Source organism: Polypterus senegalus, chromosome 17 (assembly GCF_016835505.1).
Source record: "Polypterus senegalus isolate Bchr_013 chromosome 17, ASM1683550v1, whole genome shotgun sequence".
Lineage (NCBI taxonomy): Eukaryota > Metazoa > Chordata > Cladistia > Polypteriformes > Polypteridae > Polypterus > Polypterus senegalus.
In genome coordinates this window covers 11,051,771-11,079,053 of record NC_053170.1, presented here as the reverse complement: position 1 = coordinate 11,079,053, position 27,283 = coordinate 11,051,771, and the positions used below count along the sequence as shown (strand labels likewise).

The window sequence follows — 27,283 nt, the reverse complement described above, 5'->3', positions numbered from 1 at the left end:
AACCAGGAGACTCAACAGTCTTTGTTTTCAGACTTTTTCAGAGTTGCTTTGATGACCCCATGCTGTCTGTCACTCTTCAGAGGAGAGTCAAAGGGAAGGAAGCACAACTTGCAGGATTGACCACCTTAAATACCTTTGACCACTCATGATTGGACACACCGGTCTATGAAGTTCAAGGCTTAACGAGCTCATCCAACCAATCAGCATTGAGCAGTGACAGGCATTCAAATCAGCACAATGACAAGGGGACCCACATTTTTGCACAGCCAGTTTTTCACATTTGATTTAATTTCATAACTAAATACTGTGTCACTAAAAATCTTTGCAGTACTCTGATGTTCCTAGGAAATGAAAGACATACCACTGTTATCTTTTATGTTGAAAGGAGAGTCAATTATTATGCAGGCTGAGAGGGGGTCCCAAACTTTTTCATATGACTCGTATATAGATATATACAGTATATTGTGGTCCCCGGGCCAGGGCAGGAGCCCGGCCGGGACACCCAGGAGGACCAGAGGAGGGCTTGTGCCTCCGCCAGACCGTGAGGGGGCGTCCGTCCTGGTTATGTTGGGGGCCAAGGGTAGAGGGCTTGGAAGCCCAGCCCTGTAAGGACCTGTGGCCACCGCCAGGTGGCGCCCGGATGCCTGAGGAACCCTGGAGCGGCGGAAGTGCTGGGGGGAAGACGACAGGGGACACCCGGACGGCTTCCGGGTGCGCAGCCGGCACTTCCGCCACACTGGGGTGTGGCTAGGACTGATTGCCGGGAAGCAGCTGGAGCCCATCCGGGTTCCTATAAAAGGGGCCGCATCCCTCCAGTCATTGGCATAAGTCGGGTGGAAGAAGGACGGAGCTGGAGAGAGGACTGGAGGCGGCCAGAAAGGCATTGTTTGACTGTAAGGCCTGGACTTTGGGGGGATCGGTGCTGGAGGCACTGGGGATTGGAGTGCACGGTGAATTTGTATATAGTGTAAATAAAGAGTGTGTTGGGTGAACTATGTTGTCCGTCTGTCTGTGTCCGGGCCAGCGTTCACAATATATATATATTTATATATATATAGTACTGTTCAAAAGTTTAAGGCAGGTGTGAAAAAATGCTGTAAATAAAGAATGCTTTTAGAAATATAAATAATGATTGTTTATTTTTATCAATTTACAAAATGCAAAGTAAGCGAACAAAAGAAAAATCTAAATCAAATCAATATTTGGTGTTACTACCTTTTGCCTTCAAACCAGCATCAATTCTTACAGGTACACTTGCACAAAGTCAGGGATTTTGTAGGATCCTAGTCAGGCGTGCGATCAACCAGTTATACCAAAGAGGTGCTAATGATCATCAATGTCACACACAGGCTGAAACGCAGTCATGAACTGAAACAGAACCAGCTGTGTAGGAGACTTAAAACTGGGTGAGGATCAGCCAAACTGCTACCAAGGTGAGGCTGTGGAAGACAGTTTCATGTCATGGCAAGATTGAGCACAACAACAAGACACAAGGTAGTTACACCGCATCAGCAAGGTCTCTCCCAGACAGAGATTTCAAAGCAGACTGGGGTTTCAAGATGTGCTGTTCAAGCTCTTTTGAAGAAGCACAAAGAAACGGGCAGCGTTGAGGATCGTAGACGCAGTGGTCGGCCAAGGAAACTTAGCGCAGCAGATGAAAGACACATCAAGCTTATTACCCTTCGAAATCGGAAGATGTCCAGCAGTGCCATCAGCTCAGAACTGGCAGAAACCAGTGGGACCCAGGTACACCCATCTACTGTCCGGAGAAGTCTGGCCAGAAGTGGTCTTCATGGAAGAGTTGCAGCCAAAAAGCCGTACCTCCGACGTGGAAACAAGGCCAAGCGACTCAAGTATGCACGAAAACATAGGAACTGGGGTGCAGAAAAATGGCAGCAGGTGCTCTGGACTGACGAGTCAAAATTTGAAATATTTGGCTGTAGCAGAAGGCAGTTTGTTCGTCGAAGGGCTGGAGAGCGGTACAATAATGAGTGTCTGCAGGCAACAGTGAAGCATGGATGGTGGAGGTCCCTTGAACTTTTGGGGCTGCATTTCTGCAAATGGAGTTGGAGATTTGGTCAGGATTAATGGTGTTCTCAATGCTGAGAAATACAGGCAGATACTTACCCATCATGCAGTACCATCAGGGAGGCGTATGATTGGCCCCAAATGTATTCTGCAGCAGGACAACAACCCCAAACATACAGCCAAAGTCATTAAGAACTATCTTCAGCATAAAGAACAAGAAGTCCTGGAAGTGATAGTATGGCCCCCACAGAGCCCTGATCTCAACATCATCGAGTGTGTCTGGGATTACATGAAGAGACAGAAGGATGTGAGGAAGCCTCCATCCACAGAAGATCTGTGCTTAGTTCTCCAAGATGTTTGGAACAACCTACCAGCCGATTTCCTTCAAAAACTGTGCGCAAGTGTACCTAGACGAACTGATGCTGTTTGAAGGTAAAGGGTGGTCACACCAAATATTGATTTGATTTAGATTTCTCTTTTGTTCATTTACTGCACTTTGCTGATTGATGAAAATAAATGATTTAACACTTCCATTTTTGAAAGCATTCTTTGTTTACAGCATTTTTTCACACCTGCCTAAAACTTTTGCGCAGTACTGTATATAAAGCAAAAGGGGGTTCGACTAAATGACATTGACATTGGGGGGTGATCCTTTATTAACCTCAGTAGGGCTTGTTTTTGATTTTTTATAATTTTTGTAAACCATAGCTGTGATATCTTTCACTGGGGTGTTGTAGGTTGCATTGCGTAAGTAAAGCTGGGAAGAAATATTGGTTTGTGTGTGTTTTCATTTAAGGCTGTAAAGCAAAAAAATGGGAATATTTTGAAGGGGGGGATTCTTTTCTATACCTACTGTGTGTATATATATATGTGTGAATTTCCCCTTGGGATTAATAAAGTATCTATCTATCTATATATATATATATATATATATATATATATATATATATATATATATATATATATATATATATATATATATATATATATATACATATATATCCCAGCCAATACCCCCAGGCCGCCAGGTGGAGCTCTCCCTGCCGCATGGAGGTTCCCCCAAATACCAGCAGGGAATCATGGACAGTGGAGTTTTCCTCTACAGCCCTGCTGGATACCACAGGGGCCAATAGAGGACGCTGCAGGGAGGCCTAGAGAGTCATATGTGCCCTATAACCCGGAAGTACGTCTTGGGCAAAGCGACAGGGGAAATGACGTACTTCCGGGATGAAGAAGAAGATTTTTTATCTGATCCAGAAGTGATAGGAGGTCACATGGACTGAAGGGTTGAAACACGTCCAGTTCAAGGACTATAAAAGGACGATGGGAAATCCCAGACGTCGAGCTGAGCTGCGTGGAAGGGTGGCAACGCGTCTGGGAGTAGTGGAGGAATATTGAGTATTGTGATTGTATTGTTTAATGAGTATTGTGGAGAGGAGGGTGCTTTCTGCACTTATTTGTCCAAATAAAAATAATTATTGGATTTTTACCTGGTGTCTGGCGTATAGTCTGAGGGTCCAAGAGGACGATAGCGCCCTCTATCTGTCACTATATATATATATATATATATATATATATATATATATATATATATATATATATATATATATATATAGTGGTAATTCAGCCCCCGAACATAGACACAGACACCAAATGTCCAAAAGCACACACGTTTAATTATATTCTTCGACATACAACACCACACAATGCCTTAAATAGCCACAATTCTCTCACAGTCCCTTATTTCTTTTCAACTCTTTCTCTTCTGCCACCCTCACTCCTCCTCTCGCAAGCTCCATCTTCTTCCTCCCAACTCCAGCTCGCCTGCTGGAGTGAGGCGGCCCCTTTTATAATAACCTGGATGCGGTCCAGGTGCTCCGTCATGATCTTCCTGGTGTGGTGGAAGTGCTAAAGTCCATGGCTTTGTAATCATCCTCTGGGTGCCCACTGGTGGTGGCCATAGACTCCAACAGGGTTGAGCTTCTAAGCTATGATCTCGTGGGCCCAGATACAGACCAGGGAGACTGCCCTCTCATGGCCCGGGGGAGGTATTGTCCCTCTCCCGGTCCTTCCTCCTTCAGGATGTCCCTTCCAGGCAGGAACCCCAGCCATCTGTCACAATATATATATATATATATATATATATATATATATATATATATATATATATATATATATATATATATATATATATATATATATATATATATATATTTATATATAGGGCGGCACGGTGTCGCAGTGGTAGCGCTGCTGCCTCACAGTTAGGAGACCCGGGTTCGCTTCCCGGGTCCTCCCTGCGTGGAGTTTGCATGTTGTAGCGTGGGTTTCCTCTGGGCGCTCCAGTTTCCTCCCACAATCCAAAGAAATTGCAGGTTAGGTGGATTGGCGATTCTAAAATGGCCCTGGTGTGGGTTTGTTTGTGTGTGTGTCCTGCGGTGGGGTGGCACCCTGCCCAGGATTGGTTTGTTGGCTGGGATTGGCTCCAGCAGACCCCTGTGACCCTGTATTCGGATTCAGCGGGTTAGAAAATGGATGGATGGGTATATATACATATATATATATATATATATATATATACGGTATATCTACTTTTTGGGAGTGTGATCCTGTCAGAACTCCATCATTTTACACTTTGATGCCTGAACACGTTACATCACCTTAACAAACGAGGGTTATGCTTTGGAGACGGAGTCTGTTTAATCACAGTGTTCCGCAGTTTTGCCACAGGATGCAATGGCTCACTGTTTCAAAGCGCCTCCCCCTCATGCATCCACACGCTGAAGGGGCCAGCAGAAAATCTAAAAATAGATAAAAGTAGGACGCTCCAAGTGGGTGGTTTGTGTGTGTGTGTGTGTGTTTTTCCTCCTCTCTTTCCTTACAGCCTGGTGTTTTCCCACACTGCAATGAGAAAGTTTGATGACTTCATCTGGAGGCAGTGAAGTGAGCTACAGCCAGCCGAACCACCAGAGAGTCTCCTGAACTTAAGCCAGGAATCCCTGTTCCAGAAAATGTAGCCCCCCACACAGGGGGGTTGTCAAAGAAGCTAGCCGGCCCAACGGGCAGAAAGGAGGGGTGTGATCTTTCTACATAATTTAAGATTTCATTTTTCATCTCCACAGGAAGCCCCGGTGCCCACAGCCGTAATCAGTCGTTCGATGCCAACAGTGGCGGAAACTGGCCAAGAGCAGGTTAGAGGGCATGAGGGCCACATTCTGCCCTTTCGTACTTTCAATGTTTTTAAGGGCTAATCGCCGGGTTTAAAGCACAAAATGATACATCAAGGTGCAAAATCTAAAAAGGGCCGACAGGATCAGCCAGCCAGATCAAGAAGCCTGCCAACAGCTTACCACCCACTCTGCCACCGTAAGCTGCTTACAATCATCTCAGAGTCCTTTTTTTTGTTTGTTGTTTTGTAGATTTGATCTGTGAAGAGCGTAATCCATAAGAGTTACTGCGCTTAGCTGGGTTTTATGTTTCTCGGGTGTCAAACTCCGATCCTGGAGGCTGCAGGTTTTCATTGCCACTTTCTCCATAAGTGACCAAGCCCACCACTAATGTTAATGGACCTGCATTTTAAGATTCCAAACCCTTTGTTGTTTGTCTTTTCTTCATCCGCTAGCCAAACAAAAAAAAAGAGATGCAAAGCGAGCCAAGAGATGACCAGCTTGCTCAGGGGGCTTCCTGAACGACCACCATTTTCACTCAATTTAATAATTGGTAAGCCAGTTCTTGATGTTAATTAAGCTCGTTATTTAAATATGGCCTCTTAGTTCTGATGTCCCAGACTCTTCCAGAACGGCTGGCTTGGTTTGCTTCTCTTTAAATGAAAAGCTAAGTTAATGAAAAATAAGACATTAGCTAATTACTAATTAAGAAAATGGCTGAATGGAAAAACCTGCAACCACTTCAGCCCTCCAGGGTCAGAATTTGACACCCCTGTTCTGGATCACAGCTGGGTGGCAGGGTGCTCAGCCAGGGCATTTGGGTTCATCTCCCAGGCCAGGGCACACCTGCTCCCCATGCCCATGTGGCTTTTCTCCAGTTTTTAATCTGCTAGACTTCTTGACCTAAAAAATTCCTTTCTTCAGGTTTGGGTGTGGAGGACGAGTGGTTTTATGGCACAAAGCACCGTCATCAGCATGGAAACGCACATAAGGAATGTAACAAATGAGAGGAAACCATCACCATCAGTCCATGGAGCTTGTTTGTTTAGCTGTCCCAATACAAATCTCTAACTCTATGGCGGCGGACTCATCACAGCTGGCACAACCGCTGGGGGATCCAGAAACGTTGCCCCCACATTTCACTCAAGTGAGGAGGGTGGAAAGGAAGCAGTAGGTTTGCGGGTGTCATCAGCATAACAGTGGAAGCTGATGTTATATTTACGAAAGATATTACTGAGGGGAAGGAGGTGAATAATGAAAAGGAGGGGCATCCCAACGACAGAGCCCACCTGAAGTAAGAGCGGTGGGTTGGGATGTGAAAGTTTTAAGTTGAACAAACTGAGTGCCGCCTGAGATGTAGGATCTGAACCAGTCTAGTGGAGTGTGGGTAATGCCAACCGAAGATAACCGATTGAGAAGAGTCGTGTGACAAACAGTGTCAAAGGCCGCACTCAGATCAAGGAGGACGAGAGCAGGAATTAAACCAGAATCAGCTGCCATAAGGAGGTCGTTAGTCATTTCTATAAGTGCCGTTTCTGTACAATGCAGGGGACAAAAACCAGACTGGAACTGTTCATACAGATTATTTTAAGATAAGTGAGAATTGTGTTGAATAGCCACTAAGAATTTTGGAAATGAAGGTTAGATTAGAAATAGGACGGAAATTACTGAAATTGGTAGGATCGGCACCAGGCTTTTTCAGTATTGGGGTTATTGCAGCAGTTTTAAAAGACGAAGGAACAGTACCAGTAGTGAGAGAAGAGTGGATTATAGCAGAGATAAGGGGGACCAGAGAGGGGAGGCAGGAATTGACCAGAACTGTAGGGACGGGGGTCCAGGTGACAGGTGGGTGGCTTAGACTTACAGATGAGATCTGAGATTTCTGAGAAGGTAGGAAGCTGAAAAGAGGAGAATGAGTGAGTTGGTGGATGAAATTCAAATGTGTTAAACCTAAGAAGTACAATACGGTAAAGAACAAGTCTCGTGTGTGGGCCATATTTCATTATATTTTTAGAATTTGCTGTGGTCTACATGTGTTTTGTGGACTTAGAAAAGGCGTTCGACCGTGTCCCTCGGGGAATCCTGTGGGGGGTGCTCCGGGAGTATGGGGTACCGGACCCCCTGATAAGAGCTGTTCGGTCTCTGTACAACCGGTGTCAGAGCCTGGTCCGCATTGCCAGCAGTAAGTCGAGCCCGTTTCCAGTGAGAGTTGGACTCCATCAGGGCTGCCCTTTGTCACCGATTCTGTTCCTAACTTTTATGGACAGAATTTCTAGGCGCAGCCAGGGTGTTGAAGGGGTCCGGTCTGGTGGACTCAGGATTGGGTCACTGCTTTTTGCAGATGATGTTGTCCTGTTTGCTTCATCAGGCCGTGATCTTCAGCTCTCTCTGGATCGGTTCGCAGCTGAGTGTGAAGCGGCTGGGATGAGAATCAGCACCTCCAAATCCGAGAGCATGGTCCTCAGCCGGAAAAGGGTGGAGTGCCCTCTCAGGGTTGGGGGAGAGATCCTGACCCAAGTGGAGGAGTTCAAGTATCTCGGGGTCTTGTTCACGAGTGAGGGAAGAATGGAGCGTGAGATCGACAGGCGGATCGGTGCGGCGTCCACAGTGATGCGGGCTCTGCATCGGTCTGTCGTGGTGAAAAAGGAGCTGAGCCGTAAGGCAAAGCTCTCAATTTACCAGTCGATCTACGTCCCTACCCTCACCTATGGTCATGAGCTATGGGTAGTGACCAAAAGAACGAGATCGCGAATACAAGCGGCTGAAATGAGTTTCCTCCGCAGGGTGTCTGGGCTTTCCCTTAAAGATAGGGTGAGGAGCTCAGTCATCCGGGAGGGGCTCAGAGTAGAGCCGCTGCTCCTCCGCATCGAGAGGAGTCAGATGAGGTGGCTCGGGCATCTGATCAGGATGCCTCCTGGACGCCTCCCTGGTGAGGTGTTCCGGGCACGTCCAACTGGGAGGAGGCCCCGGGGAAGACCCAGGACACGCTGGAGGGACTATGTCTCCCGGCTGGCCTGGGAACGCCTTGGGATTCTCCCGAAGAGCTGGAAGAAGTGGCCGGGAGAGGGAAGTCTGGGCCTCTCTGCTTAAGCTGCTGACCCCGCGACCCGACCTCGGATAAGCGGAAGAGGATGGATGGATGGATGGATGGATTCTGTGGGCCAATTAAAATTGGACCACGGGCCGCAGGTTGGACACCCCTGCCTTAGAGGCATTGCATACAACTTCGAGTTTTATTACAGTGATTTGAATTTTTGATTTTATTTTGAATGTTAAATTAATTTGTTTTGACTACGGAGATAACGGTGACTTTAATGTACAGCTCGGGCAATTGGCCTGGAGACTAAAGCGAAAACGGGATTGTCAGTTTTATGGAAACTCCGATATATCATTCAAAACATTATACAGTGGAACCTCGGGTCACGAACGTCTCTGAGCACGTACAAGTCGGGTTACGACTAAAAAATGTTTGCCAAACTTTTGCATCAGTTCACGACCACACACTTGGGTGACGAACAAGCCAGCTTCCCTTCCGGTTTGTACGCGCCGGTGATTTGCGCACGTGTTCAGTCTCTCCCTGTACTGTACGTTGTTCTCGGTCAGAGGGACTTTACCTCAAAACTGTAACCTCCTCTCCACCCAGCTTCCTCCTCACTTCCTTCATGCCAGAACTCGACTCATGCAGGGTTAGTTTTCTTGGTTGTTTGTGGTTAGTTTTTGTATAAATTACAGATTTTTCAAATGTTCATTTTTTTCCCTGTGCTTGAAACTCATTAAAATAAGTGTTTACAGAGAGCGGTTCGTAAGGCTATAGCGTGAACTCCTGCAATGTTAGTTTTCTCTGTTGTTCAAGGTTTTCTCAGTGTTATTCAATGTCTTTACATTTAGTTTACTATTACACTGTGCATTCTATGGTATAATTAACTATTTTTGTGCTTAAAAATCTTAAAAAAATATATTTACATACAGCTCATACAGTCCGGAACAGATTAATTGCATTTAGATACAATCCTATGGGGGAAATTACTTCAGGTCGCGAACAAATCGGGATGCGACCAGAGTTTTGGAACGAATTAGGGTCGTGTCCTGAGGTTTCACTGTATGACATAATAATCGTCTTAATGATGACTACTTAAATATATTTCATATGCTTTTTGCTAACTTTAAAATTCCAGGTATATTTTGAAGTTTAATTGTATTTCACGAATTTGGATCATTTTTTTGGCCATTATAACATGTGCATCTATTAAAGTAAAATAAATTAGAAAAATGTAGGTGCATTTTTTTACAATTCTGTAACCTACTCGTTATCTACAGGGGGAAAATTGTGGGAGGCGAAATGTGGTGGGGGCAAAATGTGAGGGGCTAAGTGTGGCGAATGATTGGGGGTGACCTTTCCATAAACAACTGCTAATACATTTGATTTATTTGTAGGCGCCTTTCTAAATACTCAAGGACACCGAACTGGACTGGACTGCCAATACTGATGCTCTATGTAAGAGAGGACAGAGCCGACTATACTTCCTTAGAAGGTTGGCGTCCTTCAACATCTGCAATAAGATGCTGCAGATGTTGTATCAGACGGTTGTGGCGAGTGCCCTCTTCTACGCGGTGGTGTGCTGGGGAGGCAGCATAAAGAAGAAGGACGCCTCACTCCTGGACAAACTGGTGAAGAAGGCAGGCTCTATTGTAGGCACAGAGCTGGACAGTTTGACATCTGTAGCAGAGCGACGGGCGCTGAGCAGACTCCTGTCAGTCATGGAGAATCCACTGCATCCACTGAACAGGATCATCTCAAGGCAGAGGGGCAGCTTCAGCGACAGAGGAGACCCCACACTATGCGACTCTTCAATTCCACCCGGGGGGGGTAAACGTTAACATTATACAAAGTTATTGTCTGTTATACCTGCATTGTTATCACTCTTTAATTTATTTTTTTTTTTTTTATCAGTATGCTGCTGCTGGAGTATGTGAATTAATTATGGGATTAATTTTGGATAACACGTCAGACCACTCTGAAGGGCATTCACCATACAAATTTGGTAACTATACTAAAATAATATATCTATTATATAGTGCCTTTCAGATCTTTCTGTCTATCTGTTAACCTTGCAACTACATTAAAATAATCTATTATATAGTGCCTTTCTATCTATCTATCTATTATATAGTGCCTTTCTATCTGTCTATCTATCTATCTATTATATAGTGCCTTTCTATCTATCTATCTATTATATAATGCCTTTCTATCTATCTATCTATCTTTCTATCTATCTATCTATCTATCTATTATATAGTGCCTTTCTATCTATCTATCTATCTATCTATTATATAGTGCCTTTCTATCTATTATATAGTGCCTTTCTATCTATCTATTATATAGTGCCTTTCTATCTATCTATCTATTATATAGTGCCTTTCTATCTGTCTATTATATAGTGCCTTTCACATCTACCTATCTATCTATTATATAGTGCCTTTCTATCTATCTACGAAGTAACAAAAAAGGGGGCGTGAAGATGTGAAAAAAAGAAAGCAAGAATCGAAAATATGAAAAATACATCTATTGACACCAAAACAAATGAACTTAAACTACATTCTGATACTAGAACAATAAATATAGAGTTAGATAACTGTCGATAAAAATTAAGTAGGTATAATAAAACTTGTAACAGTGCATTGGCAGAAAAAATTACAAGAATACATTTTATAAGGGTTTCAAAAACGTTAGGGGGGTTCGATTAAAACTGTTATGAAAACTCAGGTCGCAGATACGTGAAGGTTGAGGTCTACCCTAATTACGCAGTCAGGGGCTGAGACGGCTCTTCAGTCCCCCCTGTTGTGGTTTTCATGGCACTCGGCTGAGTCCAACATGCAGCCGTGAAGCTGCCGGGCTCCTCAACTCAGCGGGGTTTCCCGTTCACGTTGTTGTTTTCAGCACAGCCGTTTCCTTTGCTGCACGTTGCAATGTGTTTTCTTTTCGATCTTTCACCGGAAATTTTTTTTTTTTTCTTTTTCCATTGCAATTGCTGTCACATTGGGCCAGCCCCCAATGTCACACTCTGAATTTGCATCTTTAATAACACAAGATGCACACGTAAGTATTTAAGGTCCTTAATTATCTTACAAGATGAACGCCATAACAAGTTCACGCCTTTCTGCAAGTGCCTCCTTGTACAATCCTGACACTTGTGCGTCTCCTCCTCTTTATTTTTTTAAGGGAAATCTTTGATTTTCAGCAATGGGTCACCCAGAGGTGTTCAGTGGAAGTGAAGTGCTGAGCGTGATGAATGGCAGAGGTCCAGCAGCAGGTGGCCTCCACTAATTTGAGTTACACTAAATGTAATGTCACATCCCCTACATGCCAAAAAATAATAAGATGCGAGGCAGTATGGTCACCAGTCTCAGATGTCCCAGCAGTCCCAGCTCTGCCCATGCCCTCACAACATTAACTAGTTCAGGAGAACCTTTACCCTAAAAGGCGCTATAGGAGATGAAGATAAGCCATCTGCCTGGCAATGCGATCAATAAAAAGAAGCAATAAACACATTTCATGTACTACTAATTAAAAACTGAGCAAGAGAAAGACCCTTTTACTCTTATGGCCACCTACCTGCCCGCTGTGTCTGGATGATCCTGGCGTGGACGGCGTCAGCAGACTCAATGAGTGTCCGGCTTGTCTGGATCATCTGTGTGGGCAAATGGAAAATGTGAATCAGCAGGGAACCAGAGTGCCATGAATGATGCCCTTCCTCATTTTACCCAACCAAGAAAAATGGACACCGGGACTAGAAGGGGTAAACAAGAACCAAAGTCAACATGTTGTCCACATCCAAAAAAAGACAACTCAAGGGGGCCTCAATAGTTAAAGAAGAGAGGCCGTTTATCCCAAGGCTCAGGAGCCACTGGATAGGTGCTGCCCCCTAGTGGCCCCCACACATTTACACAATTGCTTGTGAAAAGAATTACATCCTCAGAGACCTGTTCTGTGAGCACATAAGGACATAAGAAATTTGACAAACAAGAGGAGACCACTCAGTCCATCAAGCTAATAAATGAGGTGGGGGAAGAGACGTTTGGGAGTAGGCACTCATACAGCTCGTTGCCGCTCCCACCACACGAGGAATCACATCAGGATCCCAAATTAGGACCCCAGCGCAAAGCTGAGCTGTCTCAATATCTCATCCGGGTACTTCTTCTTAAAGGTTGTCAAGGTTTCTATAAGAACAAACTGTTGTTCCATTTCCGGGGTCTTGGCCCCTGAACTCAGGTGTTGAGCCCCTAACCAAAGAGAGGCACCCACCCCCCCAGAAAAATGAACTCGAGAGGTCAGCCATTCTAACCGTCCCCCGATCCGACCCACCCATAGTCAATCTCGTTCTGCGTTCTGGCCTGCATGGACGACTGGTGGAAAACTCCACAAAAGACCAGCCTCCTCAACCTTTTTCTATCTATAAAACAACCCCACTTCTCCAGAAAACACTTCGGATTGTAGACCCCGAGGTTCGTAAGTCCAGCCCTTGTTCCAGAAGTTTCGTTGTGCTGACTTTAAGGCTGGTCTACAGAACGAGCACTGCGAGAGGGTTAGCCCCGCCCCCTTCCTCTACACGCTTATCAACCACACGAAAACCCCTCCCACCTCCACTCCCACCTCCAACCCCCTTTTATTTTGCATTATCAGAGAGGCGGGGCTAAGAACTTCATAACGACGCCCCACCTCTGAAACTGAGCAGCCCTTGTTATATTTTTGGGCTTCTGACATTTGTACTGAAAAACTCATAACGTCTTTGTTGCGCCATGTGAGCTACCCAGGCGGGCCGTGGAAACAGCAGTGTAGTGTAGTGCACCTTGGTCTGAACCTGAGAAGGAAAAGCTCCTTAGGTGGGAGGGCAGGACTACCTGAAGAAGCTGGCAGAAAAACAGCTGCGCGATCGTTATGTTAAAGTCATAGCACTTTGGACGCCTGACTGCTTAGAGTCCATCCATGTTTATCTTTTATTGTGTCTTCTATTTTTCTATTCATTTTGTAAAGCACTTTGAGCTACATTTTTTGTATGAATATGTGCTATATAAATAAATGTTGTTTGATTGATTGATCTGCAGGGGTGTGTGGCCGCCAGCAGGCAGAAAGGGGCGGGCAAAGGAACCAAGCAGCTGGGAATGCCACCAGAGTGCCCACTCTGATCACGGAGCTGCTTTATTTATTTTTCCGGCTTCTCCTGTAGCCCCTCCCCTTCTGTCTGCGGAGTTCTTGTATGAGATATAGCGTGATCGTGGTTGGCAGAACAGTGGTGTGCCTTGGGGTGTTTTTCTTTACAAAACGTGTGCCACCACTGGAAAACAAAGTTTGTGAAACACTGCTCTAAAATGGCACTTCTTGTAAGGCAGCTTGTGACGGTGACTGCTAGGAAGATATGTCCGTTATCAAATTATTGATTCATTCATTAATTCCTTGACTGATTGATTGATAGACTGATTCCTGGGTGCTACGGCAGTGACCAGGCCCCCATAAAAGCACAAAACGCTTTTTCCAAGCATGAATACAATTACATAAAGTGGTTCTCTCTCTCTCTCTCTCTCTCTCCGTTTTTAATTTACTGGCAATGTTCGAAGTGAACGGGCACTGTCGGGAATGACGTTTTTCAACTGGTAAATTTTTAATGTGAGCGTTCCCACACTTCCCAATACCGTCCGTTTACTTTCTAACCCCCGATGACACACTGAGTGCTGGTTCTGCACCTCACCGCTTTAAGATTACAAGTTCTTTTTTTTTTGTTTGTCAAATCCTCAGAGGACTCGTTAGAATAAAAAAAAAAGTCAACCTTTAATTGCCACATCCATTCACAGATTGGCGGACTTTGATAACATGGAAACCTCAGAAGTTCAGATCGGTCAGTCTGATACGTGAGAGCGGTTGAGTGTTCGCTGCATTGAACTGCTGAGCTTCTGCACGGAGAAATAAACATCAGTGGTGGAAGAGGCAGAGCCAAGCTGTCATGTCACCACAGAGACCCCTTATCACTACCAAACACCAAAAACACACCGCCAACCCCATATTGGCATGGAAGCACAAAATTCTGAAAGCCACAACAAAGACGACACCGCCGCATCTGAGCAAGACGATTGTCGTTAATGCTGGGCAAAGAGACCGTTTGATTGTTCAAAGAGAAAAAATCGCGAGTGCGCTCTCCTCGACTTTCTCCTAGACTGACTGAGATGGAGGAAAAGGTCATCAGAGCCACTTCTAGTTGCGCGATATTTCTCAGATATATATATATATATATTTGTTTCTCATCAAAACTCATTCATAATTCTTGTCTTCTTTCGGTTGCTCCCGTTAGGGGTCGCCACAGCGGATCATCTTCTTCCATATCTTTCTGTCACCCCCATCACCTGCATGTCCTCTATCACCACATCCATTAAACTTCTCTTAGGCCTTCCTCTTCTCCCCTTACCTGGCAGCTCTATCCTTAGCATCCTTCTCCCAATATACCCAGCATCTCTCCTCTGCACATGTCCAAACCAACGCAATATCACAAATCTGGCTTTGTCTCCCAACCATCCAACTTGAGCTGTCCCTCTAATGCCCTCATTTCTAATCCTGTCCATCCTCGTCACATCCAATGCAAATCTTAGCATTATTTAACTCTGCCACCTCCAGCTCTGTCTCCTGCTTTCTGGTCAATGCCACCGTCTCCAGCCCATATAACACAGCTGGTCTCACTACCGTCCTGTAGACCTGCCCTTTCACTCTTGTCGATATTTGTCTGTCACTAATCACTCCTGACACTCCTCTCCACCCTACCTGCACTCTCTTCTTCACCTCTCTTCCACACTCCCCATTACTCTGTACTGTTGATCCCAAGTATTTAAACTCATCCGCCTTTGCCAACTCTACTCCCTGCATCCTCACCATTCCTCTGACCTCCCTCTCATTCACACACATGTATTCTGTCGTGATGGTCCTACTGACCTTCATTCCTCTCCTCTCTAGAGCAGATCTCCACCTCTCCAGGGTCTCCTCAACCTGCTCCCTACTCTCGCTTCAGATCACAATGTCATCAGCAAACATCACAGTCCACGGGGACTCCTGTCTAATCTCGTCTGTCAGCCTGTCCATCACCATTGCACAGAGCTGACCCCTGATGTAATCCCACCTCCGTCACTCCCACCGCAGACCTCACCACAGTCACACTCCTCTCGTTCATATCCTGTACAACTCTTACGTACTTCTCTGCCACTTCCGACTTCCTTATACAATACCACAGTATCGATAAACAATCATTTATCTCTATTTATAATCAAACTTTAGATTAAAATGATGTTTTCGCACTTTATTTTCGTTACCTCAATTATGTGCAAAGTAAAAAGAGTTCTAGTCACCTAAAAACATAGAAAAAGTGTTATGTAATATTATATTATATATTTGTTGCAATAAATTGCTATAGGTAAAACTGCATTTAGCTACATTTAATTATGATAATGGTGGCAGAAATAAAAGATAATAATCATCATCATCATAATATTTATTTAATAGGCGCCTTTCTTAGCACTCAAGGTCATCCCAGAGATGTTCATGTTACTATAGATCAGGAATCACCAACCTTTTTGTAACTGAGAGCTTCTTCAAGGTTACTGAGTAGTGCGAAGGGCTGCTTTGATACGACCTTCCTGAATAACATAAAGTTGCACAGTTCACCTCTAATGATATCTAAACTAATAAGAGGCAAAGCCCTCACTCACTGACTCATCACTAATTCTCCAACTTCCCGTGTAGGTAGAAGGCTGAAATTTGACAGGCTCATTCATTACATCTTACTTACAAAAGTTGGGCAGGATTCATTTCAAAATTCTATGCGTAATGGTCATAACTGGAACATATTTTTGTCCATATACTGTAAAAGAATGCAGCTCGATAGCCGTGGGAGGCGGAGTTTCGCATTAAAATACTTAACCAATCACATTTCAGCCGTCATTTGCTGCCAGGCAGAGAGAATAGCCTGCAGCTCGGTCGCCGTGGGAGGCGGAGTTGCGTCCCTCATCGTCACGCCTCCCACATAATTGAGTGCCTGCCCATATAAGGCCGTCCATCAGCAGCAATCCAATAGACAAGCTGCTGCTAAATATTCGCGGGTGAAGGACTGTGCTTATGCAAATGAAGATGAGATGGCCAGGGGTAGACTAGTGTTTGGCACAAACTCAGCGAAAGTGCGAGAGAAACTTTTAAGTGCCAGGTCTGAGCTAACATTAAATAAAGCCGTGGACATGGCGAGATCGCACGAGATAGCACAAGCACAGCTGAGAACCTTCAGTGCATGTACGCCGAGCGGCTCACGTGAACTGACTGTGCAGGACTGGGAAAGGTAAACCCGTGCATGCAGTGTGTGATGTCTCAGATAAAGAGGAAGACGAGCTGCTTATTGATGCAGTAAATCAGTAAAGGAACAACCCTCTGACGCTGAACAAGCCTTTGTAGACATATCAATAGGAAAGCAAGGTGTAAAGCTTAAGTTTAAATTAAGTTCATAGACACGCTGCCGCTAAATATTCGCAGGCAAATCCACAACTTAATACCGATAATGCCTGTTAAACATCTTAGATTCACGAGTACCGATTTGGGTAGTGATCACTTCGATGAATGAAACCTGTTATCTTTACAACGGTTGACAAACACAGAATATAACTTGAACACAACACATCCTCCAAATACAAACCTGATTGAAAGAAATAATGATAATCAAATCCTTCATGACAGCAACACTCATAACAGTCACAAAACAATTACATTGACAGTCATGTTACGTTATTTTTAAAATGTTTCCTTTTCTTTTTCATAACTTCTTTAACACATTACTTCTCTGCTGCGAAACGCGGGAATTTTGCTAGTTATTAATATATTGGAAATTTTCCTTTGCTTTTCTGCCATGTTTTTCTTTATTTTTAGGGGGTAAAAAAACTGCATCTAGCTCCCCATTGTAGCTGCATCGGTTTGGTTGTCTTGCGCACGATATTGAACTTTGAGTGCAGACTACCCCCCAATCTCCATGAATGCAAGTATCAGTGATTCAAAAAGAACAGCAACACAATTAAATACGATTTTTAGACAGAGCTCCATAGTGTCTAGTGTTATTTTTAGAACATGCCCTGTGGGCGACTCACATGGTCGCCCGCGGGCACCGTGTTGGCTACCTCTGCTATAGATGAACATTCTGAACCGTTTGCCATAGTGGTTCTATGTAGCAGTGGCATCTTTAGGGGGGCTTCTAGGTCTTTAGACCCTAATCTAGGAGTTCAATAGATTTAGGCTTTGAGCCCCTGAATCTTCAAGAGCCCAGCCCTTCAGCCTCCCGTCCTACATTCAGACACGCACATAAAATTCCAGCCTCCCTAAGACTTTCCATCCATGCACATACAGAATGTTGCATTAACATTTTAAAGCCCCAGTGACGCCCCTGTGCTATGGTTTCAAAAGATCCATCCACATGAAGGTTCCAGATAGAACCTTTAATTTAATTTAACTCTTTAAAGTTGGGAGCCTCCACTGATGCACGGCGATCCACCTCAGGATCCCAAATTAGGACCAAAGAGGTCCCAGAAATAGCTGTGGATCGACGGTAACAGATTTGTGAAATCCCAGCTGGCTCCTCATTTTAGAAGGACCCCCCCCATCCCGCCCCCAACTACATATAATCACACTTCTTGACACTTAATGTCACCTTACAATGAAATTAAACAACAGCAATAAGATATAAAAACAAAGAGGACGATAAAATCAAATAGTAATATGGTACAGAGTAGCAAACGTCAAAAATAAGAGGCAGTAACAGTTTTAAATTCATAATTGGTATGCCAGTTTGAAAAGAAAAGTTTTGAGGGCAAATTTAAAATGTGTTATTGAGTCTAGTTGACGGATATGAGAGGGAAGAGAATTCCATTCCAAAAAAAGAAAAATCATAAAATTAAATGTATTACCAGGAACACAACGCGGACATAGCAGCTTATTGTTCCCCTTACATCTTTACATGTTCAATGTTTACACGTTATTGTTAAACTAATGATATATAAATGAAAATAAAATGAATAATTTGGCGCCCTGCCCGGGGTTTGGTTCCTGCCTTACGCCCTGTGTTGGCTGGGATTGGCTCCAGCAGACCCCCGTGACCCTGTAGTTAGGATATAGTGGTTTGGATAATGGATGGATGGATGGAGTCCATTAAATCTAAAAAGTCCTTCACCAAAGGCATCTCAGTACAACAAACATGAATATTAGAATCCCCAACAATTAAAAGGTGGTCATATTTTGGCATAAATTCTGCATGGATGGATGGATGGATGGATGGAAAATTAATACTAGTTATTGAAAGAACATGCATTATATTGAATACAGTTTTTTAATATCGTGTACAGGTTTATATTTCCATCCATCCATCCATTATCCAACTCGCTATATCCTAACTACAGGGTCATGGGGGTCTGCTGGAGCCAATCCCAGCCAACACAGGGCGCAAGGCAGGAAACAAACCCTGGGAAGGGCGCCAGCCCACCGCAGGGCACACACACACACACACACGCACACACCAAGCACACAATTTAGGATGGCATGAAACAAAAAATTTGGATGTTTGATTAAATAAAATACCACTTCCGGTTGAGTAATTTTTCTCACATATCATTTCCGTTTGCTTTTTAGCATTATAAATATCTATACAAAATTTGAATCTGTAATTATAACCATAGTTTACTTGAAAATTCGAGAAAGGATTCAGTTAAAGGTTGCCAGAAGTGGCCCAAAAGTTGATAAGACTCCTTTAGTTTTGATATAAAGCACGGACGGAGGTCAAAGCGTTTTCGAGTTATCGAATTTAGACAAAGGCAGACATCACTTCAAAAATTGTATTTTTGGACTCAGGAAAGTCTAAAATGTCAAGATTCATCAAAAACTCGAGGGCAAATGTTTTTCACAATTCCTATACAGGGTGGTCCAGATTTGATTATGCAGATCCAGAGCGTCAGGATGACTTTGATTTATGCGGGGACGACTCCAGTTCGGCGCGAAGACGATTCTTCATGTCGTCAGTTTGCACACTTCTCGATGGTCCGGGATTTGTCGGGTGATTTTCTATGTGATAAACATAGCGTAATGAAAATTGCATAATTAGATCAGGACCACCCTATACTTTCTCTATGCTATGTATACAAGACAGTAATAAAAAAAAAAAAAAAAGGTCATGGGTCCCAGGTTGGACTGAAAGGGGCAGCAAAGACACGACATGGACCGTGGAAGTTTCTGTACCTACTAGGGTTTATTAAAATTAGGAGCACACAAAATGAGGAGTGAAATGTGTGTGTGACGCCGACGTCGGGATTTAGTGTGTAAGGTGTTAACGGCAGATCTGACCCATTGCTGCGCAACATTTTGAAGAAAGTGGGAAAGGATGACACCCTTTGATCAAGTGGGGCAGGCCCGGCCTTAGGCCTAGGTGAAGTAGGTGACCGCCTAGGGCCCTGGTGTCCGGGGGGCCCCAGATCGACGGCGGACCCCCAGCCCGCCCCTCCCTCACATGTTTAAATCACGTGGGCTGTCTATATAAGCGGAGCGGTTTGAGTCAAGATCTCTATGGGTCGAACGTTCACATCAGTGAATCAGACCTCATCATCATTCGTCGAAGAAGAAGTCAAGATCTCAGAAATCCTTCCACCTCGTCAGTGGCAGCAGGTGGCACGGGATCGGGAAGGCAGACCCGCAATCTGAGTTTGCGAGAACGAACGAAACCCCTGTCTGTCAGTATGTCCTCGAAACGTAAATACGAATCTGGAGCAGCTAAGCGAAAGAAAAAAGCCGATACTGATGCTTTCATTGTGTCTCAGAGAGGAGCTTTGCTCAATTTTGTGAGAGTTGGTGCAAAATATAAAAAAGGACAAAAAAACTAAAAAAAGAAAAAATACAAAAAAACTAAGCTGGGCTTAGCTACATACTGCCACATGGTGCCCAATGGAAACAGTTCAAACTGGCTAAATTATAGCAGCTAACTACTCCGGGCGAAAAAGGGACACAGGGTGATGACCTCGTAACGTTACAAGAAAACGTCTCCTTGGTCTAATTTTCACGCATTTCGTTGAGCTTCCAGGGGGGCCCTGGACCCCCCTTTCACCTAGGGCCCCATAATACATAAGACCAGGCCTGAGTGGGGAAATGCAGCCTCAGTCCAGAGGACTCTGGGACCCAGAGCCATGAGGTGGAGGATACAGCTGGCTGGGAGAGAAACAGAGAAAGAAGAAGAAGAAGAAAAGAGAAGGTGCTGAGAATTACTGCTGGTGCTTTGGTGCAGTGCTGTCTGTAGTGGAGAGCGGGAATAAGCTCTGCCCCACGAGACATAAACGTGCATTGCCTTGGACTTGTGTCTCTGTGCCTGTCTGTGTCCGGGTTTTGGGGAGCTGTACGCCCCAGGTATTCCACAATGGGTGGGCTGCTTGTGGGTTCGACATAGCGATTATCATTGAGTTGTGAGTGGGCATCATTCCTCTCCATTCCAGTTTCAAGTGTTATCATTTGGCAAATGATGGACAGTTGGCAATTAACATAAATCAAACAGAATTGTTTTTGGAGGACATGGCTTCTGAATGTGGGGGTCTTGGCTCCCAAAGCCCCCTACATCATTAGACTCCTCAATTGCAGGTAGTGGTATCCCGATATGTCATGTTGGGAGCTCCTCTACTATCGTGATTGCCTATGCATGAGGTTCAATTAGCATAGTCCATATATGGTTGGTTCAGGGTGGCAGGTGGGCGGAGTTTGAGGAGCGTTCACTTACACACATTTACAAGTTGACTGTGGTTTTAAAAAGGTAAACTGCGTAGCAATGTCACCTACAGTGGTGTGAAAAACCATTTGCCCCCTTCCTGATTTCTTATTCTTTTGCATGTTTGTCACACAAAATATTTCTGATCATCAAACACATTTAACCATTAGTCAAATATAACACAAGTAAACACAAAATGCAGTTTTTAAATGATGGTTTTATTATTTAGGGAGAAAAAATCCAAACCTACATGGCCCTGTGTGAAAAGTAATTGCCCCCTGAACCTAATAACTGGTTGGGCCACCCTTAGCAGCAATAACTGCAATCAAGCGTTTGCGATAACTTGCAATGAGTCTTTACAGCTCTGGAGGAATTTTGGCCCACTCATCTTTGCAGAATTGTTGTAATTCAGCTTTATTTGAGGGTTTTCTAGCATGAACCGCCTTTTTAAGGTCATGCCATAGCATCTCAATTGGATTCAGGTCAGGACTTTGACTAGGCCACTCCAAAGTCTTCATTTTGTTTTTCTTCAGCCATTCAGAGGTGGATTTGCTGGTGTGTTTTGGGTCATTGTCCTGTTGCAGCACCCAAGATCGCTTCAGCTTGAGTTGACGAACAGATGGCCGGACATTCTCCTTCAGGATTTTTTGGTAGACAGTAGAATTCATGGTTCCATCTATCACAGCAAGCCTTCCAGGTCCTGAAGCAGCAAAACAACCCCAGACCATCACACTACCACCACCATATTTTACTGTTGGTATGATGTTCTTTTCTGAAATGCTGTGTTCCTTTTATGCCAGATGTAACGGGACATTTGCCTTCCAAAAGTTCAACTTTTGTCTCATCAGTCCACAAGGTATTTTCCCAAAAGTCTTGGCAATCATTGAGATGTTTCTTAGCAAAATTGAGACGAGCCCTAATGTTCTTTTGCTTAACAGTGGTTTGCATCTTGGAAATCTGCCATGCAGGCCGTTTTTGCCCAGTCTCTTTCTTATGGTGGAGTCGTGAACACTGACCTTAATTGAGGCCTGCAGTTCTTTAGACGTTGTCCTGGGGTCTTTTGTGACCTCTCGGATGAGTCGTCTCTGCACTCTTGGGGTAATTTTGGTCGGCCACTCCTGGGAAGGTTCACCACTGTTCCATGTTTTTGCCATTTGTGGATAATGGCTCTCACTGTGGTTGCTGGAGTCCCAAAGCTTTAGAAATGGCTTTATAACCTTTACCAGACTGATAGATCTCAATTACTTCTGTTCTCATTTGTTCCTGAATTTCTTTGGATCTTGGCATGATGTCTAGCTTTTGAGGTGCTTTTGGTCTACTTCTCTGTGTCAGGCAGCTCCTATTTAAGTGATTTCTTGATTGAAACAGGTGTGGCAGTAATCAGGCCTGGGGTGGCTACGGGAATTGAACTCAGGTGTGATACACTACAGTTAGGTGAGTTTTTAACAAGGGGGCAATTACTTTTTCACACAGGGCCATGTAGGTTTGGGTTTTTTTTCTCCCTAAATAATAAAAACCATCATTTAAAAACTGCATTTTGTGTTTACTTGTGTTATATTTGACTAATGGTTAAATGTGTTTGATGATCAGAAACATTTTGTGTGACAAACATGCAAAAGAATAAGAAATTTAGGAAGGGGGCAAATAGTTTTTTACACCACTGTATTTTGTCTTTTGGTTGTGTACGCATTTTCCTGTTTTTTGGGGTATGCACATTTTATAAATGAGACCCCAGACATCTCCAAAAGCAGACGGCGGAGTACGTTTTGGAAGAAAAAAAAAGCCTCTCAAGACCTACAGTGGTAGTGAAGCCGATGTCACATTCGCGTCAGAGGTGGGCGTCAAACTTGACGACCACTGCGGCTGATCTCGTCACCCGAGTGTGTCAGTTGTGATATATGGCCGGCCGTTCATCCCGGCCAATACCCCCACGCCGCCAGATGGAGTCCTCCCTGAAACATGGAGGTGCCCCGAATTCCAGCAGGGCATCATGGACATTGGAGTGTTTATTCACAGCCCTGTTGGATACCATGGGGGCCGCTAGAGATGCTGCAGGGAGGAACAAAGAGTATTTGCCTTGCACCCCGGCAGTACGTACGAGTCACATGGACAAGAGGAATGACGTGCTTCCGGGTTGAAGAAAAGGAGTTCTTATCTGACCCGGAAGTGTTACCAGTCACATGGACGGAGACAGAAGAAACACTTCCGGGTCAAGGACTATAAAGGACTGGGGGAAACACCAGCGTGGGGAGCTGAGCTGGGTGGAAGGGAGTGGTGGATTGTTTATTGATTGAGTAGTATTGTGATTTATGAGTATTGTGGAGAGCAGGGTGCTTTATGCACTGTTGATTAATAAAAAGTCATTATTCTGGACTTTTATCTGGTGTCTGGCATATAGTCTGAGGGTTCAAGAGGACGATAGCGCCCTCAATCTGTCACACAGTTTACGTGACAAGTTATCACAGGACATGTCCAACTGCCTGAGCACAGCTTCGCATTTCGAAGTTTGCCGCGCTTTTCCGATAGCCAATAGCGTGCTGCCTGACAGAGCCGGGGGTCCGTATAAAGGCTACGGGCACGGTGGGTTCAGTCGCATTGTCGGGGTCTGTCATTGAGGTTAGGGTCACCACCTCAAGGCCTCATTGGCTGATGTATTTCTTTAATAATTCACCATAAACATACATTTCTAAAGTCTTGCGTGGGCCCAGTTGTTTGGGTGGAGAGGAGACTGGCCCCAGATGTAGGGCATTAACCTGCCCTGGATGGGGTGCCAGTCCATCACAAAACTGGATTAAGCAGGTTTGAGGGTATTGTGTGTCGTGATGACATCTATGGGGATGCTGAGAAGTAATCACCTCAGCACGCGTGAGGGTATCTCCGTCCTGCCTCATCAGAGCGCTTACATAAAGCCTCTAATTCCTTTACCAATTACTAGATTACTTTTATTACAGAAGCGATTTTCAAAGCTTCTTTAATATTATAAGTATTTTTTATCTGATAATGCGTCCGTCGGCCACTAAACAAATGCAGACACTAATTCAAACTGGGCATTCAAACTTTTTTTTTTTTTTACCCCACTGACTCTGCCATTTCTGGACTTCATCCGGTCCTCCTGCTGGGATGACCCGAGAAGAAGCAACGTCTTTAGGAGTCAAATTGTCTTCACGTTCTTTTTCCCACCCACAACCCAGAGATGTTCATGTTACTATAGATGAGCATTCTGAACTGGTTGCCGTAGTGATTCTATGTAGCAGTGACATCTCATTAGGGGGGTAGGGGGGGCTTCCAGGTCTTTAGACCCTAATCTAGGAGAGCTCCCCTCAACCAGCTCAATAGATTTAGGCTTTGAGCCCCTGAATTCTGAGATGCATAGCCGACTACACAGAAAATTCCAGCCTCCCTAAGGCTTTCCATCTAACACATATGTTGCATTAACAGGGTGGGGTTGGGGGGGGCAAGGCCCCTAATAAGTACTGAAGCCAGTGACGCCCCTGTGCTATGGTTCCAAAAGATCCAGCCAGATGAAGGTTCCAGAGAGAACCTTCAATTTAATTTGAATCTTTAAAGATTGATACTGTGCATTGCCACACCACCCCACACAACGATCCACCTCAGGATCCCAAAATAGGACCTAAGAGGTTCCATAAATAGCCGTGGATCGACGGTAACAGATTTGTGAAATCCTAGCTGGTTCCTCATTTTAGAAGGACCAATCTGCATATAATCACACTTCTTCACACTTAATGTCACCTTACAATGAAATTAAACAACAGGAATAAGATAAAGGGTGGCACGGTGACACAGTGGGTAGCACTGTTACCTTGCAGTTAGGAGGCCCGGGTTCACTTCCTGGGTCCTCCCTGCATGGAGTTTGCATGTTCTCCCCGTGTCTGTGTGGGTTTCCTCCGGGTGCTCCGCATTCCTCCCACAGTCCAAAGACATGCAGGTTAGGTGCATTGGTGATCCTAAATTGTCCCTAGTGTGTGCTTGGTGTGTGTGTGTGTGTGCCCTGTGGTGGGCTGGCGCCCTGCCCAGGGTTTGTTTTTCGTGCCTTGCGCCCTGTGTTGGCTGGGATTGGCTCCAGTAGACCCATGTGACCCTGTAGCTAGGATATAGCAGTTTGGATAATGGATGGATGGATAATAAGATAGAAAAACAAAGAAGATGATAAAATCAAATCGCAATATGGTACAGAGTAGCAAACATCAAAAATAAGAGGCAGTAACAGTGTTAAATTCATAATTGGTATGCCAGTTTGAAAAGAAAGGTTTTGAGGGCATATTTAAAATGTACAGTGTATTGCCACCCCCCACCCCAACACATGCCAACCCCCAAACGATGAACCACCTAAGGATCCCAAATTAGGACCTAAGAGATAGATAGCCATGGATCGACAATAACAAATTTGTGAAATCCCAGCTGGTTCCTCATTTTAGAAGGACCAAACTGCATATAATCACACAGGCTAAGTTGGTCTGCTAAGATCCTGCCTACTATACTACATTAAAGGTTCCTGCTTGGTCCACATATCAAGAATGTTTTCAAAGCCCAAACACCCAATTTTCATATGCACCTCAACATGGCAAAGATGGAGCTTCTTGTTATCCTGGCCTGTTGGACTCGCCATCCCTGCACAGCTTGGCTCATTGTCACCAACGCCTGCCAAGTCAGTGTGCAGCCTGACCCCTTTGGGGTGGTGCTGGATGATCAGCTTTCTCTACCTGACCATGTTGGTATGGTATCTCGGGTCTCAGGTCTTATCTGACTATAAGTATGCAGCACAGCTTCTGGTCCAGACTTTGGTCTTCTCATGTCTGGATTACTGAAACTCACTACTAGCAGGAGGACCCTCCGGTGCTGTCGTGCCACTGTAGATGGTCCAAAATGCTGCCACACACATGCACATGGAAGGCCGTCTAAGGGCTTAACTGGGAGTAAGGTACAGAGACAGGGGGTGATGAATGGTACTGACACCTTTTTTCCCATCTTTCACAGACCACCAGAAGGAAAAACCAATTAAGACTCCACCTACTTCCACTTCTTCGTCACACCCTCCTGCAGACCTCATTTCTGCCCGAGATCCCACCCCTTCCTGTTTTCCACCTATATAAACCTAAGTGTTCATTTTGTTAGCCAGTCAGATTTCGGCTCAGTCTTATGTGATTACTCTTTTGTTGTTGAAGATCCATATCACAGTATGCGGGGTGGACTCCCCAACCTATTCAAGCAGCCATGACGGGCGTATGTCACTCTGTTCTTCAGATCACTATATCTGCTGAATGTGATAGCACACATTAAATTCAAGTCCTTGATGCCCGTCGACCGAGTAGTCAATAGTTCAGCACCTGCATATGGAGACATGCATGAGGTGCTATGCTCCTTCTTGCCCATTCAGGTCTGCCAGATATCAGTGTCTTTTGATGTCTTCCCTGCTTGGCATCAAATGTCAGTCCAGAGTCCAGACTCTTTTTCATATATACGGTGCCCTCCATAATGTTTGGGACTTAAGGACATCATGAGAAGCAAACAAACTAATAATAATGATAACAAAAAATAAATGTGTCCACTGGTCTGTACTTTTAATTTACTTTCTGTATGATTCCAATAATTGTGATAATTTCTATAGTCAAAATCGCTGAATTTGCGCATTTCCTGTTCAAATACAGGGGAGAAACAAGCGACGAGCCTCACCTCCCCTCGGACTGCGCTCTTCCTCACTCACGGGGCTGATGAGTGCGATTGGCGCGTGTCTCTCTGTATGGTGCCAATATAAGGTTTGTAGACTTGCTTATTATACACCCTGACTTTCTAATATCTTTAATGAATGTGTGTGACATATTTAGTCTCGCTGATCGGAAATAAAACCGCAGCGAAAAGGCACGAGGTGAGGCAGACAGTACCGTGCCGCCCTGAAGGGGGCGCATGTGAGCCCAACAGGTGCTCGTTGCTGCTGTTCTTCTACACAGAGGCTCTCGGCGCCAATAAGTTAGCGATATCAGAAAGTCAAGTGCCCTGCAGCGGTCTGTTTATTTTTTGCTCCAACTGAGCGCCAAAATGGAAGATTAAGTCACAGTGTTTCTCAACCTTTAAGTATTTGCGACCCAAGTTTCCATAACAGTTTTAATCGCGCCCCCCGTTTGAAACCCTAATAAAATTTATTCCTATATTTGTTGCTGCCCATACACCACTACAAGTTTTATTATACCTACTTAACTTTTATCGACGTTTATCTAACTCTATATTTTTCTAGTATCAGAATGTAGTTTAAGTTAATTTGTTTTGCTTTCA

At 44.5% G+C, this 27,283-nt stretch overlaps 1 protein-coding gene across 1 annotated transcript in view; it reads right to left on the bottom strand.

The window, feature by feature from the left end:
• si:ch211-210g13.5 (inactive phospholipase C-like protein 2) overlaps window positions 1–27,283 on the bottom strand; it is a 146,875-nt gene that overhangs the window by 25,699 nt on the left and 93,893 nt on the right. Inside the window, exon 4 of the mRNA XM_039740650.1 lies at window positions 11,809–11,884. Coding sequence (XP_039596584.1) covers window positions 11,809–11,884 — 76 coding nt within the window. The remainder of the gene's footprint in view (window positions 1–11,808; window positions 11,885–27,283) is intronic.